The 17003-nt window shown below is 45.0% G+C and overlaps 3 protein-coding genes across 4 annotated transcripts in view; all 3 read right to left on the bottom strand.

Moving 5' to 3' along the window:
• Positions 1-942, bottom strand: part of fut9a (fucosyltransferase 9a) — a 5381-nt gene extending 4439 nt beyond the window's left edge. The window contains exon 1 of one of the 2 annotated variants that reach the window (XR_002168547.1): positions 499-942. The gene's annotated coding sequence lies outside the window, so the exon portion shown is untranslated. The remainder of the gene's footprint in view (positions 1-498) is intronic. The other variant, XM_019872641.1, reaches the window with a different exon arrangement.
• Positions 943-2010: 1068 nt separating this feature from the next.
• manea (mannosidase, endo-alpha) lies at positions 2011-7489 on the bottom strand. Its single transcript, XM_019872250.1, has 6 exons — positions 7209-7489; positions 5171-5553; positions 5102-5115; positions 4038-4204; positions 3766-3842; positions 2011-3628 (listed from the first exon to the last, which is right to left on the bottom strand). The coding sequence occupies exons 2-6, from the start codon at positions 5509-5511 to the stop codon at positions 2995-2997; spliced, it is 1233 nt and encodes a 410-aa protein (XP_019727809.1). The 5' UTR covers positions 5512-5553; positions 7209-7489; the 3' UTR covers positions 2011-2994.
• Positions 7490-9667: 2178 nt separating this feature from the next.
• On the bottom strand, positions 9668-16852 carry LOC109517394 (serine/threonine-protein phosphatase PP1-beta catalytic subunit-like). Its single transcript, XM_019872553.1, has 8 exons — positions 16739-16852; positions 14098-14229; positions 11839-12069; positions 11649-11753; positions 11105-11176; positions 10238-10389; positions 10000-10134; positions 9668-9875 (listed from the first exon to the last, which is right to left on the bottom strand). The coding sequence occupies exons 1-8, from the start codon at positions 16788-16790 to the stop codon at positions 9771-9773; spliced, it is 984 nt and encodes a 327-aa protein (XP_019728112.1). The 5' UTR covers positions 16791-16852; the 3' UTR covers positions 9668-9770.
• Between the last annotated feature and the right edge of the window lie 151 nt (positions 16853-17003).

The following is a 17003-nucleotide window of genomic DNA, read 5'->3' as shown; positions in this document are numbered from 1 at the left end:
CCTCTCCTTTCCTCATCTGACAGCATTCCAATACCCGCCTTGCTCCCACCCCCCTCACTTTGGTGTCCATTGAGTGTTGTGATGATGTGTGATGTTGCGCTATAGCCAGTGCCTTTGTGGTGAAATCTATTTGGGCCATGCACGGTTGGTTGGAGAGGCGAAGGCGAGCTGCACAAGTGCACATCACCACAACTACGAAGCGCTGCTCTCTCACGTCCACCGCACCGAAACCCGTCACGTCCGCACCGGCGCGAATGCACGCAGCTCCGATGCGGAGCTGAAGGTCATTCGCGGCCGACGCGATGCCGCCGTCACCCGAGCCGCGTTCGGCGCGATTCGGCTACCTCTGGCCAACCGCTGGACGTGCGCGAACCCCCCCACCCAATCGCTCACATCCAAAACGGCGTGTTTGAACCGCAAATGCCGCTTTTATTTTCTGCATGAATTGATACGGGGGTGTTGGTGGGGGTGAAGGCAAATAAAAGGAATTGTACTCACCATCTCGAGAGACCTTCCAGTCATTGCATTCGCATGACGACGATGTGGTTGGAATCATCCACCGTCGTGTGAGCGTCACCACATCCGGACCAGCCGCATCTATCCTTTTTCTTCAGCGTGTGTGTGTGTGTACGTGCGTGTGTGCGCGCGGGGGTTGCACCTTGTTAAAGCGTGCAATACGCACTGGATGCTGCAGCAGGCAGCAGCAGTAAATTTACATGTTTTAAAAAAAACGTAATTCGGTGCATGTGCGCCCGCCGTGTGTGAGTGTTGCTGAGTTGTGACGTGCAGGTCGCTAACTTGTTCCGTTTATCGCCACTGGGAGGCTCTACTGTGCGCATGTGCGTGTGCGGCCGTGTAGTGATGTGCAGGCTCGCCACCTTGTTCTGTTTATCGCCACTGCGGTGCTCCACGGTCCCTGCGTTTGTATTCATTGTTTTAGGGCATAGGTGTCAAACTCGGGTCCTGGAGGGCCGCTGTCCTGCATGTTTTCCAAGTCTCCCTGTTGCAACACACCTGATTCAAATGATCAGATCATCAGCAAGCTCTGCGGAAGCCTGACATCGAACCTGTTCATTTGAATCAGGTGTGTTGCAACAGGGAGACTTGGAAAACATGCAGGACAGCGGCCCTCCAGGACCTGAGTTTGACACCTATGTTATCGGGGCACGCAGTGGATACAAAATGATTCCACATCCCTCCCTGTTTCTGTTTTTTTTGTGATTAAAAATGAGAGAGAATGAAATCATGTATATTTATGAGGATACGCACCGTGTGACCGCGACTCTTGTGAGGAGAAAGCGGATCGGAAAATGAATGAATAAATTCTTTTCGATTGATATTGAAATTACGATCAATAAACTGAATTATTCTGAAATTTCAAAGTAGCTATTCACCTTCCAAAACTCAAAATATAACTTGAAAGAAAAATATGTGAAATTAAAAAAAAATGTAAAATGAAAATATATTGAAAGTCATAGAAAAAAAAAAAACAACCGCATTAAAATTCCTGCTGTGCACACCTTGGCCTCCGAGGGGCAGTGTTGTGCCGTGGATGTATGGAGATACATCATGTTAGAAGAGTAGTCACGCTTGAGCATTATTAATGTGCCTCATTTTTCACAGATTAGGACAAATATACACGTTTGGTTATTGCTATTTTACCTGTCTGTTTGTGTTACTACCACGTGTGTGTGTGAGAGTATTTATAATTTGAAGAACTCACAAGTAAATGCTGATTTTTTTTGCCAGTCAATAGGACTTTCCATTCACTGCAAGGATTAGCCTTGGCAATTCAGCTTTTGCACTGGCAGTTTCTAAAACAAAGAATTTCAGTGCGAGTAATTAGTTTTGTTGCATGTTTAGCTGTAACAGTAAACTGAAGCCACGCTCAACCACAACCTTATATAGGACTTTAAAAAAACTGCTGCATACAAAATGCTCTCTAAAAAGTACAAAAATCAGACATATAAAAGCAATAAAAGTTATGTCAAGGATCGACACAGCCACCGCTGCAATTTCAGTTGCTTTATTGAACAAAATGGGAACAAAAGAAACCCATCCATTGAAGGCGGAATTTCCAGACTATTTTACCAACAATCAAATACCTTGGTGGATTTCCGGGGTGCTCGTTCATGGGCTCAGGAATGACCACATGCACACGCCCATCGAGTCAATAACATAACAAATATTTAATCCCTAACAAATATTCTACTATAGGATAGATCAAGCCAATTTTTCGAAACAGAACTCTGGGTCATCAACTTCTCCTAACCGCGAGGGTAGCGAGGCAGAGTGCCTTTCCCTTAACCCACCTTTAATACAATTTCCGGGACGGCTAACCTGAGCTAACAGTAGCCGACTTCACTCTCATACACTGCCTCCCATGTCATTCAACAGGCCGGGCCTCGATGTGAAGGTTGTTACACACATTCAAACTCACAGATGCTACAGCGTAGAAGGGGAGGATGGTAATACCTGTGCCTCACGTGCATATTTTGTATTGGTGTTGTGCATGATGCTTGAATTTTCATCGACTGCCGGGCGTCTGGAAGGTCATCCCAACGATAAACGAGGGACTGCTGTACAGCTGCAGGCTAATACATAGTTGAGAAAAAAAAAAACCTACTAAGAAAAATCTCTATATTGTTTGCCCATGTATGATGATGTCACATCAATGAGTGCAAGTGTGTCATTTAAGCTACATTACTAAAGAGGCTCATGAAGGTAGTTTGTGTTGGAAAATTTAACTAGTCAATACAGTGTATGTACCAGGGTTCACGATTGTATACAATCTTGATGCATGGTGTTGTTGCTTTATGATTGTTCTGTTTCAAGAGCTATGCCTTCACCTTGTGGCATTAATACCCAATTAGATACCACTTTTACGGCTTGGACCCTGTCTCCACCCGACCCCCTCCCCCCGCCCACACAAATCGCAGTCAACGGAAAGATGTTCTTCATTTGCATACTGCCGTCAATGAAGTTCCAGGCGGATCACTCCCGCCGTCTCCTGCGCTCACCGCCAAATATGGCGGCCCACTTCCGCGTAATCTCCAAGTAGATGGTGGGCTTGTTGGGCAAATAGTCCAGATAGAGAGTCGGGCTGCTTTTGGGCACGGCCGTCTCGATCTGCGTGCCCTCGTGCCACTCGTTGAAGGATGTGATGGAAAGCAAGTCGGGCTTGGCTTCCAGCGCGGCGCTCAGCGAGGTCTCGTAATACTTGCCGTTGATGCGGTTCCTGGTGTTCTGGAAGTTCCACGGGCGCACGCCGGTGTCCACGTAGCCCGGCCCCACGCTCGGGACGAAGAGAAGGCCGTTGTCATTGCAGAAGGCGCGCACGGCCTCCCAGTTGCGGTGCGTGGAGCCGTAGGTGAAGCCGTTGGTGGCGAAGTAGGTGTAGACGCCGTCGAAGCCGGCGCTCAGCACCTCGCGCTGCTGGCTCTTCTCGACCAGCAGGGCCAGGAAGATGGCGTCGTGCGGGGTGTCGCGGATGCTGCCGCTCTCCGTGTGACGCAGCAGGCGGGCCCACTGCTCCGTGTTCAGCAGGTACGAGTCGTACACGTAAAACAGGGGGAGGAGCTTCCCCGTGTCGGTGCGGTACCGGAAGAAGGCCGGGTGGTCGCCGTACCTTCGGAGAGGAGGTGAGCAAAGGACATTGTTGGAACTTAGGGAAAGTGAGCATCAATCTTTTTTCAAAAATCGACATCGAACAAAATATCAACTAACACGAGAGAATAAATCCAAATGTTACGATGTTGGACTTACTTGTCAATGATGTATTTGATGTTGGCGTACATGTTGACTTCATCTCTCCCTTTGTATGGCTCGATGTGGAAAGCCACCTGTCGGCAAATCCGAGACCTTAGATTGACTTTATTTTGAATGCCAGGAGAGACAACAGCAAAATCATACCGCATATGAACGAACCTCCCAACTATGAGAATTGCTGGAATGACGCAACCCTTAACACAACACAACAAACGAAACGCGAGATAGTAAAACAACAAGCAAACGGTCATTGCCGCCATTTTTGAGACCTTAATAGAGTAGCGCTGGGCCACATCCAGCAGCAGAGGCACGATGTCATCAATGGGCTCGCCGTTGTCATCCTTGGTGTCAGTCGGGTACCAGGAAACGGCGATGACACCTGGAGAAGAAATAGTTCCAAAAAATGAAAGTCTTGTATTGTCATTTTGATGACATGCTACTTACATTAGCACCCGCTTGGTCAAATTGACTTGTGGAAGTTATTTACAATCGTGTATGCAAGGGAACCCCAACCTATTTGGGGTTCAACAGTCGGGAAAATTATTTACAGGGCACTGGCTCTCTATTTATGATACAAAACGATAAGTATCAGTGATTATTTCATATTTAGCATCTTTATACTGTATTATTTAAGCCTCTAAGAAAACATTTGTTCAGTGTAATTACTTTTTTGCCCCTAGAAAATCTAACTTTAATATTTGACATTTTCTGGTCTTTATATCTTGTTCAAGCCATTCCTTATTGAAGGATTTAAACTGATGTAAAAAACAAAAAAAACAAAAGTGCGCAGCATGGTAAATCGATCAATGGCGATTGATCATTTTGAGTGGCGTGAACTCAAAACACTAAAATGCAAGAATGTGTTGATTTCATCAGATGTATCTATGAAATTCAACCACAGGTTCCACTAGGGCGGCCCAGTGGGCCGGTGGTTAGCGCGACGACCTCACAGTACAGAGATACCGGGTTCAATTCCAGCTCTGGCCTACCTGTGTGGAGTTTGCATGTTCTCCCCGGGGCTGCGTGGGTTTTCTCCGGGTACTCCGGTTGCCTCCCACATTCCAAAAACATGCATGGCAGGCTGATTGAACACTCCAAATTGTCCCTCGGTGTGAGTGTGAGCGTGGATGGTTGTTCGTCTCTGTGTGCCCCGAGATTGGCTGGCAACCGGTTCAGGGTGTCCCCCGCCTACTGCCTGAAGGCAACTGGGATGGGCTCCAGCAACCCCCCCCCCCCCAACCCTTGTGAGGGTAAGCGGATCAGAACATGAATGGATGGATGGATGGATGGCAGGTTCCACTAGATTGTGAATATTTTGTTTTTGGTAAATTACCTTTTGGGGGTTGTCTGGACATACAACCACAAAAGTTTCTGCCATGGGAAGTCGATCATGTTTTACAACCCGGAAGGCAGGTGGTCCCAGTGGATGTACTTGCTGTCAAAGCTGGGGTTGCCATACCAGATGTAGTAGAAGGCGTGGAGGTAGTAGTTTGGTGGAGGGAACTTGCTCAGCGTGGCCATCAATTTTTCGTCCGGTTCCGGCCGGGCAGCTTTGCTCATCCTGGGCCGCTCATGTTGGACCTCGGTCTTCTTTGCGTCGTGTTTCCAGTACGGGGAGATTTCCTTCCCGTCGGTGAACGCCGTGTCTTCCGGGGCGAGCGACTTAAGCGCGAAGGTCACAATGAGCACCAGCAGGGCAAGAGCCAACAATGCCACACATGACTTACGTCGGAACCGGGGCATTCTTCACCGAATGTGCCACAGTTCATTGTGGGAATGGAAGAGCTGGGAGAAGAAGAGAGAACAAATATGAAACAAACAAACAAAATAAAAACCTGCCAATAATGAATGTGAACCCCTTGAAATTTTTTTGAATTGCCAATCATAACCCTGATGCGTTGTCTGACTTTACTAACCTTTGAGCTTCTTTTTTGCCAGTTTGAGCTATGTATGGCGAGAGACTGTATTTTTTTTTTCATGTGAATTGCTGCTTTTTTTCCGTTGTCTGACTTTACTAACCTTTGAGCTTCTTTTTGGCCAGTTTGAGCTATGTATGGCGAGAGACTGTAATTTTTCATGTGAATTGCTGCTTTTTTTTAAAGGTTTTAAAAATCAGTTTGTGTCATTAATTCTCACTGTTGGGAAACATTGTATGTCCACACGAGCTCAATTTATTATTTTTTTCATAAAATGATGCTGCTCGTCTGTCACCATCTAATTCTTTTTTTTTTGTGCATTTAAAATTGTGAAAATAACTCGAGAACAAACATAACTGAATGAACTCTCTTGAATGGTCGGAGAGGAATTGTAAAACACCTCTTCACTCATTCTGCAGTGGCCACGCGGCATTTTGTTGCCTCAAGATTGAAAGTCTGGATGTCGATTTTTTTTTTTTTTTTAGACAAGAACGAGTCAAAATAAATTTACACTTTGAGTAAGTTTGTTCTGGGATAGGCTCCAACACGGCCAACCCTCTTTAGGATCAGCCGCTCAGATAATGGATGGATAGCTTGTTAACCTGGATTGTTTAGCTTCAGGGCAGAAGGAAGCAGTCAGCCGCAATGATAAGAGCATGCAGATTCATCCATCCGTCTACCCATTTTTAAAACCACTTATCCTCACGAGGTTCACAAGTGTACTGGTGCCTATCCCAGCTGTCTTCAGACAGTAGGCGTGGTACACCCTGAACTGGGTGCCAGCCAATTGCAGGACACAAATCGACGAACAACCATTCACGCTTGCAATCACACTTAGGGACAATTTAGAGTGTTCACTCAGCCTGCCATGCATGTTTTTGGAATGTGGGAGGAAACCAGAGTACGGAGTGAACATGCAAACTCCACACTGGAAGGCCAAAGCCAGAATCTAACCATCAACCTCACGTTCAAGAAAGCGATCGTTGATGACAATGCCTTTGAGGGTGGAATTGTGCTGATTCTTCGTGTGCGACAGTATACTGTCAAAGGTTCGAACTCCAATGCCTCAAACGATGACAGTCGCCGAGGCTCTTCAGTCGATTTATTTCCTCGAGCAGTCAGGAGGTTGCACATTTGTTCAAGAGCTGCTATTGGTCAACTGACGCCCAGTCCACTCCGCAGACTGATTTGACTGATAATCGAAAGAGGAAGCGAATTAAGTATTATAATGATAATAATGTTTAAAACTCACTGGGACTAGCACACAGCGGTTTAAAAAAAAAAAAAAAAAACAAACGATATAATTCTCAATCGTTGGGAGTGTTGCGATTACAGTAAACCACAAACATTCAATTAAAATACACGAGAACATCTTCTTTCTTTGAAAACCATTTGACACTAGCGGAAAGTATATTAGTAACTGGACTGTTACTTGCCCACCCGAAAGACCCACCAAACAGGTCTCCTAGTCATTCTAACGGCAAGCTAATAGCTAATTGTTACGGAGCAGGCGTCAACTCTTACCTACATTGAACTTCGGTCGAGTCACCGCAGCCGAGAAGGCACAAGAAGACGACGGTTACGCCACAGCATGTTCCGAATCTGGCCTCATTCCTCCTGGCGTAACTCTTGACGAGATAAACTTTTGAAATAGTGCATTACCAATTACATTTCTTTGCTCATAACAGTCTTTTTCTTTTTTCTTTTGCAATAACATCCGGACACGATGGTGCAAACGCAGCACTTCACCTCGGGTTGGTCCGCTTGGAAAGCAGATTTAAGAACAACATGGATGTGGATGAGGAGGATCAAGTGAGGCATCCATTTTGTATGTATATCAGCGTAGATGAAGCTACTTTTCGTACAGAGGTATAAACACTGCCCCCTTCGTCCAGGGGTTGAATGACACTTGCAGCACGGAATTTCTTACATTTCTTCATTAAAATTTGTTAATTGTAGTCTGATCATCTAACTCACAAGAATTAAGAAAAAATTGTGTATATTTTCATATTTTTATAGAACTTGATAAACATTCACAGGACGGAGGAAAAAACAAACAAGTGAAGCCTTCTTATCATGAAACCTAATCAAACATTGCCTGTCGTTGCACAATGATGAGAGTGAATGTTGCAGCGCAAAACTGTTGTAGTTCAGCAAGATTCTAGATGTGTATTGTTCTCTTGAGGTCATGCCACAGCATCTCAACTGAGTTTGGGCGGTTAACGTTTTATTTTCATGTATTTATCATACATTGTAAATGAAAAAAAATTCTGCGACTGGCCCTCTGAGAACGTTTTGCATTTATTCTATCATAACATCAAAACATTAAAAAAAGGAGAATCCACAATTAACGACTGAGTTTCCATCCATTTATTGACTTTCAAACTCGTACAAATAGCAAACCTGGGTTAACACCTCACTCATTTCATGTGTCGTCATCGTCATTCAGAAATAAATTAAAATGTCAAGTGTGCGAATAGAGGAAAAAACAAACAAACAAAAACAACCAGATAGAAGAATGCCCCAAAGAGCCGAGAGATACACTGTAGTACACCGCATCTAAACACCAGGTGGCGTCACGATCACAATAGCAATGCCAGGTCAGATGCCAGCCTATGCCCACTCCCACTCTGCCAGTCATCATACACCAAAACGATGGTGGGAGGAGGAGGAGGAACGGGACGGATGGACAATTCTTGGCTTCGAAGCTCCCAATCATCACGCACGACTCATTTGACCATTTAATATTCTTTTGAAACACCAACAGGAAATCCGCAAGCTGGTTTAAAGCACTTCTAGAAAAAGCATGGACATGCCACACACGACGCACATCTCTATTCAAAATAATCAAGTAAAAATACTGACCATCAGTGAAAAATTCTATGAATTTGTTGTCATGTTACAATATAGAAAAAAAAAAAAAAAAAAAGAGGTTGAGTGTATATCTGATATGACAAACAAAAATACGTTCAGTGGAACCGCCAAAGTTGAACGCCGGGATTGACCAATTTGTGAACTATGAACTTTAATTTGGATCTCTTGTGACCGACTACAGATTGCTCATGGTACAGATATTCGTGTTATCTTTGAAGGTTTTGAATGTGTCCTTGGCGGTTGGCTTCAGTCACTTCTGCGGCAGTTAATATTGGCGACGTCGGAGGTTCCACTGTGTCTGTGGAACTTTTAAAAAAATGGAGGCACAGTGGAATGTATGTCTGGAGGGCAAGAAGTTCAATCCTTTCATAAATGCCGGTCCCTTCACATTCTTTCCAACTCACCGGAAATAGATGTACTGAAATACACGCTGATACGCTTCTGTGGGAATAAAACTCGGCAAAATGACACTAATTCGGTTTTTTATGTCTTTCAAGGAAAATAAAAAAATAAGCATTTTATCCCCCCCCCCCACCCCCTTTTCCCACAACAGTGTATTAACACCATCAAAATATTAACACACAGGCAAACAATAGAAATGTAAATAAACAGATTGCTCACAGCTAATTTAGGTATGCGTGCATGTTAAAGAAAAATCTGTCAATGGAAGAAGGGGGGGGGGGGCGTCAGTGGAAAGAATTGAGTTTAGTACAGTGGAACCTAAAAAGGAGTACATGTAAGAGACTTTAGTTCTTTGAGCCTCTCCCATTATATTTAATAAAAATAATAAAAAATATTGTCATGATACAAGGCAACAAATTAAACTTACTCTCACCGTCACGCAGGGCAAGCGTCCGTCTGCTCAGCACAAAATGAGCGCCAAGTCAACAAATATAATTTACATTACACAGCATTAAAAATATAACCAGGCTAACGTAAATACACCTCACGACACTTGGGCAATATCGTCAGAGTTGGATTCATGAATACATTTTAGACGATATACGATGGGAACAATAGCTGAAAAAAAAAATGTTAACTTCAACTTTGGAGGTTCCACTGTATCTGGGTTACGCGGCATTACCGTGTGTGTGCACATGCGCATGTGCGTGTGTGTGTGTGTGTGTGTGTGTGTGTGTGTGTGTGTGTGTGTGTGTGTGTGTGTGTGTGGTGGGGGTGGGGGTTCTCGGGGTTCACAAGGCCGTTGCATGTTCACCTCTTCTTGGGGGCCTGAGTGGTGCGGGAAGGAGTGACAGGCCGACCGGAATTGACCCCCCCATACTGATATTTGGCCTTCTTCTCTGAGGGCTTTAAGATCTTTAAGCAAGAGAAATGAACAATCAAACATTAACATGACACTTCAGTGTGTGTGTGTGTGTGTGTGTGTGTGTGTGTGTGTGTGTGTGTGTGTGTGTGTGTGTGTGTGTGTGTGTGTGTGTACCTGGAAGGAGCACATGAGCGATTCGTCCACGCTCATCATGCCGCCGGCATTGTCGAACTCCCCGCAGTAGTTGGGCGCTGAAAACAGTGTGACCAGTTGGCGTTTGGCAAAGAACTCGTATCCGTCCTCCACAACCTGCCGGAGGAGACGCAGCATGGTCATTCTCAACGCCTACGACGGCGACGGATATAGAGACCGCCCACACCGCGCAGAGCCGGCCGGGGCCAGCGCCGCTCACCTGGTGGGCCCTGCAGATGAGATCCAAGTCGTGGCGGTTGAGGAACTTGCTGACTACGTCGGCGCCGAAGGTGAACGAGACACCGCGGTCGTTCTCGCCCCAGCCTTGCACGTCCTTGTCCGGGTCGGACCAAAGCAGGTCGCAGAGGAGGCCTGGAGATGAGGAAAAGACACAAACGCAAAGCTGTTTTAAGTGAAATTTTTCATGGAAAATGTATATTGGAGGTTTATTGGCCTTTTTTATGTATGTTTGGGGTTTTCCCAAAAATGTAAATAAATAAAATCCTGTACATTTCAAAGGCCATCAATTATATGCCAATTTTTGTTTTTGTTGTAATATCACCATTCACCACTAGGTGACACTAGGGTCTTTTGTTCAACTTGCAGTGGTCTTTGACTGCCCTACACTACAATGTGAGTAGGCCTAATATTTTTAGGGGCCGATTTGGAATGATATGTAAATGCCCCGAATTATGAATTCAATCGAATGGCCGCGCTTACATTTGCAAGGACCTTTGACTGTACAGTGTCATTCTGTTTTTACTTTGCAATGAATAATATCGGAGCATTTGCATCAATAGCGGAGCATTTAAATACATATTTAAATATATGAGATCAACCTGAACCACAACCAGAAGAATTGGATTCAATCGCAATCGAAAGAATTGAAATTCACAATGCCCAGGCTTAGTTGTAACTACCACGAAATAGATGCTTTTCAATTAACGTCTGATATATTCTGTTAAAAAAAAAAAAAAAATCCAATCATAAAAAGAATAAAATGATGGCTTCAAAAAGGGTTGCCTGTAATTTGGTCGCCCTTAAATTGGATTCCAACTCATGGAAGAGGCACAAACAAACACACTACCTGTATCAGGCACATCTGTTGGCCTCATAATCCTGCGGATCTGCTCCATTGACTGCAAATCTGGTGAAAGTCCTAGAAAATAATAAATAAATAAACAAAACAAAATAACCATTACAAATAATTTGCTACCATGGGCCCTTTTTGTATTGTCGCCATGCATGTGAAAAAGAGCGGCCAGAAAGCAGCCAAAAGTAAAGGCAGACGATGAACAATAAAATGACTTTAATATATCTTACAGAACACTAGAGCTTGAACTCGCGCCAAAAAATCTCGATCCGTTTTCGTGTTGATGTCGGTGAACGAGTTCTCAATCAATTCGTATCTTGCGCACTTTTCCGAAGGGGGGGGGCAAAAAAAAAAAAAAATCGCAAACGGAGTGGAGTAATCTAGCACGAGCAATCTACTGCGCATCATATGGTGAGTGTTTTTTAACTCCTAAAATGTCAAAAGCGCTTCCTTTTTTAACTTAAAAAAAAAGTTGAGCACTTTTCCTTGATTTTAGTTGTACCGTTTTATCGGTGCACTTGCGCGACAATGAACTGACCTCCGTGGCAACAGAAGATCTTCTCGTCGATGATGGCGGCAATGGGCAGGCAGTTGAAGCAGTCGGTGAAAGTCTTCCACAGCTTGATGTTGAACCTGCGCTTACCTGGGGCGCGCATACACAAGTGTTATTTTTGTGTGTAACGAGACTCAGATGATTACGCAGGGGGGGCATTTCGCTTGGGACGCACACTCGTCGTAGAAGCCGTAGATGCGGTTGATGGAGGCGCACTCGTGGTTCCCCCGCAGAAGGAAGAAGTTCTCCGGGTACTTGATCTTGTAGGCCAGCAGCAGGCAGATGGTCTCCAGCGACTGCTTGCCGCGGTCCACGTAGTCGCCGAGGAACAGGTAGTTGGCCTCGGGCGGAAAGCCGCCGTACTCGAAAAGACGCAGCAGATCCGTGTACTGCCCGTGGATGTCACCTGATGAGAACAGACGACAAGTTTTGACGTGGGGGGGGGGCACATTTTTTTGACACAAAAAGGGGATCCGGCGGCCATCGTGCGCGACACCGTGTGGAAAATCATTTTTCCAATGACAGTCCTTTACAATGACAGGATTTTTTTTTTTTTTTTGGTGCGCATTTTCCCTCCGTTTTTCGTGGCAAACGGATACTGAACGTTTTTAATCCGCGGTCCCGAACCCCCGTGATTAGCGTGGGTCGCCTCTATCTCAAAAACTGTGCTTTGGTTTTTCTTTGGCTTTATTCCCATGCCACCACAACAAGTGCTCCGGTGATGGCAAAAAGCAAATGGAAGGCCAGAGAACCGGAACTGGGACTCGACAGGAGTACCTTTCATCCAACAACAAACAGGCCAAGGCCCGATTCCTTTTATATCGCCAAGTAAGAGCAGCTCTCATTCCGACTCAGAGCACCCTGCTTTCGGGTCAGCACGGTAATAACAGGCCGAGTTGCGGTCGAAAATGTGTGCCAGGGCCTCTCCGGCAAACCATCGAGCCATTGCCACCAATCCACCAGAAAATAGCAACAAAAAAACTAATAACAGGCCTAGTTACACCATGACTGCATACGCATTGGAATGGTGAAAATTGCAACTTGCGTGACTTCTCCTATTATGTGGCGCCCGACAATATAACCATGACGAAATTGAAAACCACCTCTGGCATGGAAATGAGACATGACTGCAATGGAGCGTCTTATTTTGCCTTCTACGTATTCAACATAAAAACACACTGAGGGCAAATGAATGATAGGAGAAGTGCTAAAGAATGGTTTGGCGTTCCTGGAGATTTGTTTCGTTGCCCAAATTGTGCAAATGAATGATTGGAGAAGAACGTTTTTGGGGATCTTCTGTGATCTTTGTTTCGCCGGCAAACTGTAATAAGATGGCCGAGGAGCAGCTGTGGCTCAAGAGGGAGACAACGCACGAAAATCATCACGAGAAATCTGATCTGGGGTTTTTTATTCATCCCTTTCACAGCCATGTTGTTAGTGGAACAAAATAATTTTGTACATTTAAAAAAAAAACAACAACTTAAGAACAATTGATTCATTGCTGTCCCTGAGCAGCAAGAGGAGAAGGAACCGAATGGGCTGCCGTGGCTTCGCACGGCCTCAAGTGGAGGCCTTGTTTCTAACTGGCAACCGATAAGACATCCACCAAAGAACATGGATGAAAACTCAAGAGCTGTGCGGAATGCACGGCGTGCCCGAGTGCCTCCGTTCAGTGTATGGAGCGACGAGAAGACATTGTAAGTAAGAGAGCCACTCAGGCGGGCGTTCTGTGATGCGGTCCGGTTACATAAGACAACTCAGAGCCGCAGTACAAGAAATAGACTGCATGTGTGTGTGTGTGTGTGTGTGTGTGTGTGTGTGTGTGTGTGTGTGTGTGTGTGTACAGAGTGGGAGTTCCCCAGTGGCGCAGCCCACAATACTCACAAAGCTTCTTTCTGCACGCTAACCTCGCCTGTAAGTCGAGTTCTCATCTCTCGCAATTTGTGGGGAGATACACATAAAGCCCGCCCCTCGATTGCCAAAGTGCGGTATGGGGACCACATGCGGAACGCAAGCTTGCTCTCGTGGCGCAGGAAAGAATCAGCAAATTAAACGCAAATAAAATACATTTCAAACATACGGCGGACACTTTTTTTTTTCTTCACCTTTGCGTTCAATTCACCCATGACGTGAGGTAAAGTGCGGTCTTTGCCTCATGTATGAGCAAGTAGACTCTGTACAGACAAAAACGATGTAGAAGCAAGTGAAAATACACACTAGTCTAAAGAAATAAAACAACTATTTTTTGCTCATTTACTTTACCAGAGGAGGGGGGAAAAAGGGGGGAAGAGGATGGCAACACTTAATTGGTCGCAACACGCATCTCAAAGCAAGGCATTCTGGGAGTTTTATTTATTTATTTTTTGACCACAGCCATCTTGGAAGGTTACGCGCACGCAGACAAAATGGAAAAAGTGAGAGGCAGAAGACTGACCGCATATCTTGAGGGGAGCTTCGAGCTCCAGCAGGATGGGCTGGCTGAGGAAGATTTCGCGGGATTTGATGCACAGGCCCCGCACCTCCGCCTCGGTCATCTGCACGATCTTGCCCGGGCGGCATCCCCTCACTAGAGCACACAGAGTCATGTCACCGCCATTGTTTCAACACACCATTAATCGGCAAGAATTAAATGCAACCTTTAATTCAAGCGTTAATTCAGTGGGGGGGACAAAATCTGCTTATCCTCACGAAAGTCGCGGGGCATGGTGGAGCCTATGCCAGTTGTCTTCGGGCAGTAGGCGGGGGACACCCTGAACCGGTTGCCAGCCAATCGCAGGGCACACAGTCGAAAAACCATCCACACTCACACTCACACCTAGGGACACTTTAGAGTGTTACATTAACCTGCCGCACAAGTTTTGGGAATGTGGGAGGAAACCGGAATACCCGGAGAAAACCCACACAGGCACGGGGAGAACATGCAAACTCCACACAGGAAGGCCGGAGCCGGAATCGAACCCTGCAACTCTGCACCGGGCCTCCCACATCAAGTCATGTGAGCCACAATTATTACCACTCCTGAAGTTTATGTTTCGGACAAACATATACATTTATATATATAAATATACATACATATATTAGAGAGAGAGAGAGAGAGAGAGAGAGAGAGAGAGAGAGAGAGAGAGAGAGAGTCAAAAAAGCATTTTTCGATTATTTTTAAGGAGCTAATATCAGCCAATTAAATGAACTAACGATGACGCAAGAGATCAATTAATTATTCATATCAATTCAAATAATGACTGCATTTTGACTGAATTTGCACCCGTTCACATGTGAGCGACAGCCGCATTCAAGCAACCACTGTCACCGTCGAAACAGAACTCGCTTTCCAGACAACCAACCAAACACTTAAGGGGCATAAAAAACATGGCAGTGTTTTTGTCCTCGGTGTTCATTCATCACAGCGGTGACACATGAGAAATAAATCACATGAAAGTGCGCCAAGGACATTTTAAACGATGCCAAAGCAGCTCGGGCCACTCCCGGCAAAAAAAATGGCACTCTTGGGAACAGCAAGGCTCTTAATTAAGAACACGAAAAGATGATGCTGATCATATCTCTTTTTTTCCCACCCCCTCTTCCTTGCAATCTGGTCCTCCCACCATAAAAATGTAAATGTAAATTAGTCAGGCAGCAGTTAGCCAAAACGTCCACTTTTTCCATCTACCACAATCCACACGATTAAATTAAAAAAAAAAAAAGCCAAATTATTTTTGTCTTATGTTGTAATCTTTTAATGTGTATGTAAAAAAAAAATGGACGATATTAGCTCTTATAAAATCTACCACATTTTCCCAGTTTTAAAACTGTTAATATCAACCAATTAAATCAGTCGGGCTGATAGAATGACACTGTCATTCTCTTTGTTTTAAACTCAGCATGACAAGAAAGTCAACTGGGAACGCCTCAATTAATTTGTGTGCGGTAGTTATTTTGCCCTGAATGGCTCTGACTGCTCAATCGCCGGAGGGAGGAACTCTTGGCATGTCGTGAATCGGCTATTTTAGCGTAATTGGGCTAGGTTGGCTATGATTCTTCCGGATATCGGTTACTTTTGCCGTTAGTCATGTACTGTGCCTGGTTTCTGCTTCACTTCACCCCCTTTTCCAAGTTTTCAATTTGTTTTGTCATTGAAAATAGGATGCGATCAACATTTCCAGCCCAACCCTCAGCATGAACATCAGAGCAGAATTATCAATGACTTTCACCTGTTTCTGGTCTGCTTTGAAGGTCCGCATATGTTTACGCCAGAAAGACACTCCATCACAGCTTCATTGACAGTCAAATGTGTCATCGATTACCGCTCTCGCGACTGAGTTCTCGTCGATTTATGACAGAATAATACTTGATGGTGAGTTCCAGGCTGGCCAAAATACAATGTAATTTGTGACATTCACTACCAGTGTCTTGTGTACTTAAAATGAAATTCCCGCTTGCAACTCAAGCCCCCCAAAAAATGGTTGTGCGACAACCTACCGCAGTAAAAAACAAAACCTCGTTTCTGATGAACACTTAGGCCTACTACACTACTGCATTTTAATGTTAGCCATGATGCTGGTACTTGGAGAGCTACGTTTTAATTCTTCTTTTTTCTTCAGAAACCTTGAGTTTAAAAAGTTTGCAAACTAAAGGTTGATGAAGCTTTGGACGTTCGTAATAGAAAGTGGGTTCCAGGAATTAAATTAAGACGAGCTAAACCAAGTTCGAGAGTTTTGGGACATTTCCACATACATAGAGCTGCCACTCCTATTCGATCCAACGTAATATTCAACCTGCGTCATTTTTGGGGTAATATTCATAACGCAATACATAAGCGAGAAAGTGGGCTTGAACGTCGTAAAGTACGCGACCAAGGCTAGCGTTCCTAAACGTAGGCGTTCACCGCCCGACTGTTTATAAACACTGAGGGGCTCGAGATAGCGCAAGGCTAACGAGCTAGCCAGTTAGCACCGCTGCTATTTTGGCGACGTAAAAACGAGGCGGCTACTCCGGAGGATTAGGGAACAAGCCCGCGGGGAACATGACCCAAACCGGGGCCGGGAAATCGCGATCGCTCGGTGGGTGTTTCTACTCACCTTCTAAAAGGCGAGAGATTAGGCTGTCCACGTTCAATTCGCCCTCCGCCATCTTCACGCTCTGCTGGGAGTCGTACTGGGCTTGAGAGCAAGAAGCAGTGCGTTGGGTGTCCACTCGGGGGCACTAGTGTAGCCATATGAGGCAGTTAACTAAACATGACAAATTTTGCTTTGAAGTCACATTACTTTTAAAAAAAAATGTCATTATCAAAATGTCATTCTCTTTGTGCTATTTTAAAATCTTTTAATATGTAAAACATTAAAA

The sequence above is a fragment of the Hippocampus comes genome, unplaced genomic scaffold (assembly GCF_001891065.2).
Source record: "Hippocampus comes isolate QL1 unplaced genomic scaffold, H_comes_QL1_v1.1 scaffold92, whole genome shotgun sequence".
In the NCBI taxonomy this organism is placed as follows: domain Eukaryota; kingdom Metazoa; phylum Chordata; class Actinopteri; order Syngnathiformes; family Syngnathidae; genus Hippocampus; species Hippocampus comes.
The sequence above is the reverse complement of the archived record's forward strand: the minus strand, read 5'-3'. Positions and strand labels throughout refer to the sequence as shown.

What these genes read in the sequence shown, in the direction of transcription:
- manea (XM_019872250.1), bottom strand. Translation starts at nt 5,511, where the DNA reads ATGCCCCGGTTCCGACGTAAGTCATGTGTGGCATTGTTGGCTCTTGCC. An exon ending in CCCAGCGCTACTCTATTAAG is followed by an intron (nt 3,843 to 4,037) that starts GTCTCAAAAATG and finishes ATTTGCCGACAG; the next exon opens with GTGGCTTTCCACATCGAGCC. An exon ending in ATCAAATACATCATTGACAA is followed by an intron (nt 3,629 to 3,765) that starts GTAAGTCCAACA and finishes TCCTCTCCGAAG; the next exon opens with GTACGGCGACCACCCGGCCT.
- LOC109517394 (XM_019872553.1), bottom strand. Translation starts at nt 16,790, where the DNA reads ATGGCGGAGGGCGAATTGAACGTGGACAGCCTAATCTCTCGCCTTTTA. An exon ending in GATCTTCTGTTGCCACGGAG is followed by an intron (nt 11,177 to 11,648) that starts GTCAGTTCATTG and finishes ATTATTTTCTAG; the next exon opens with GACTTTCACCAGATTTGCAG. An exon ending in CGCTCATGTGCTCCTTCCAG is followed by an intron (nt 9,876 to 9,999) that starts GTACACACACAC and finishes TCTTGCTTAAAG; the next exon opens with ATCTTAAAGCCCTCAGAGAA.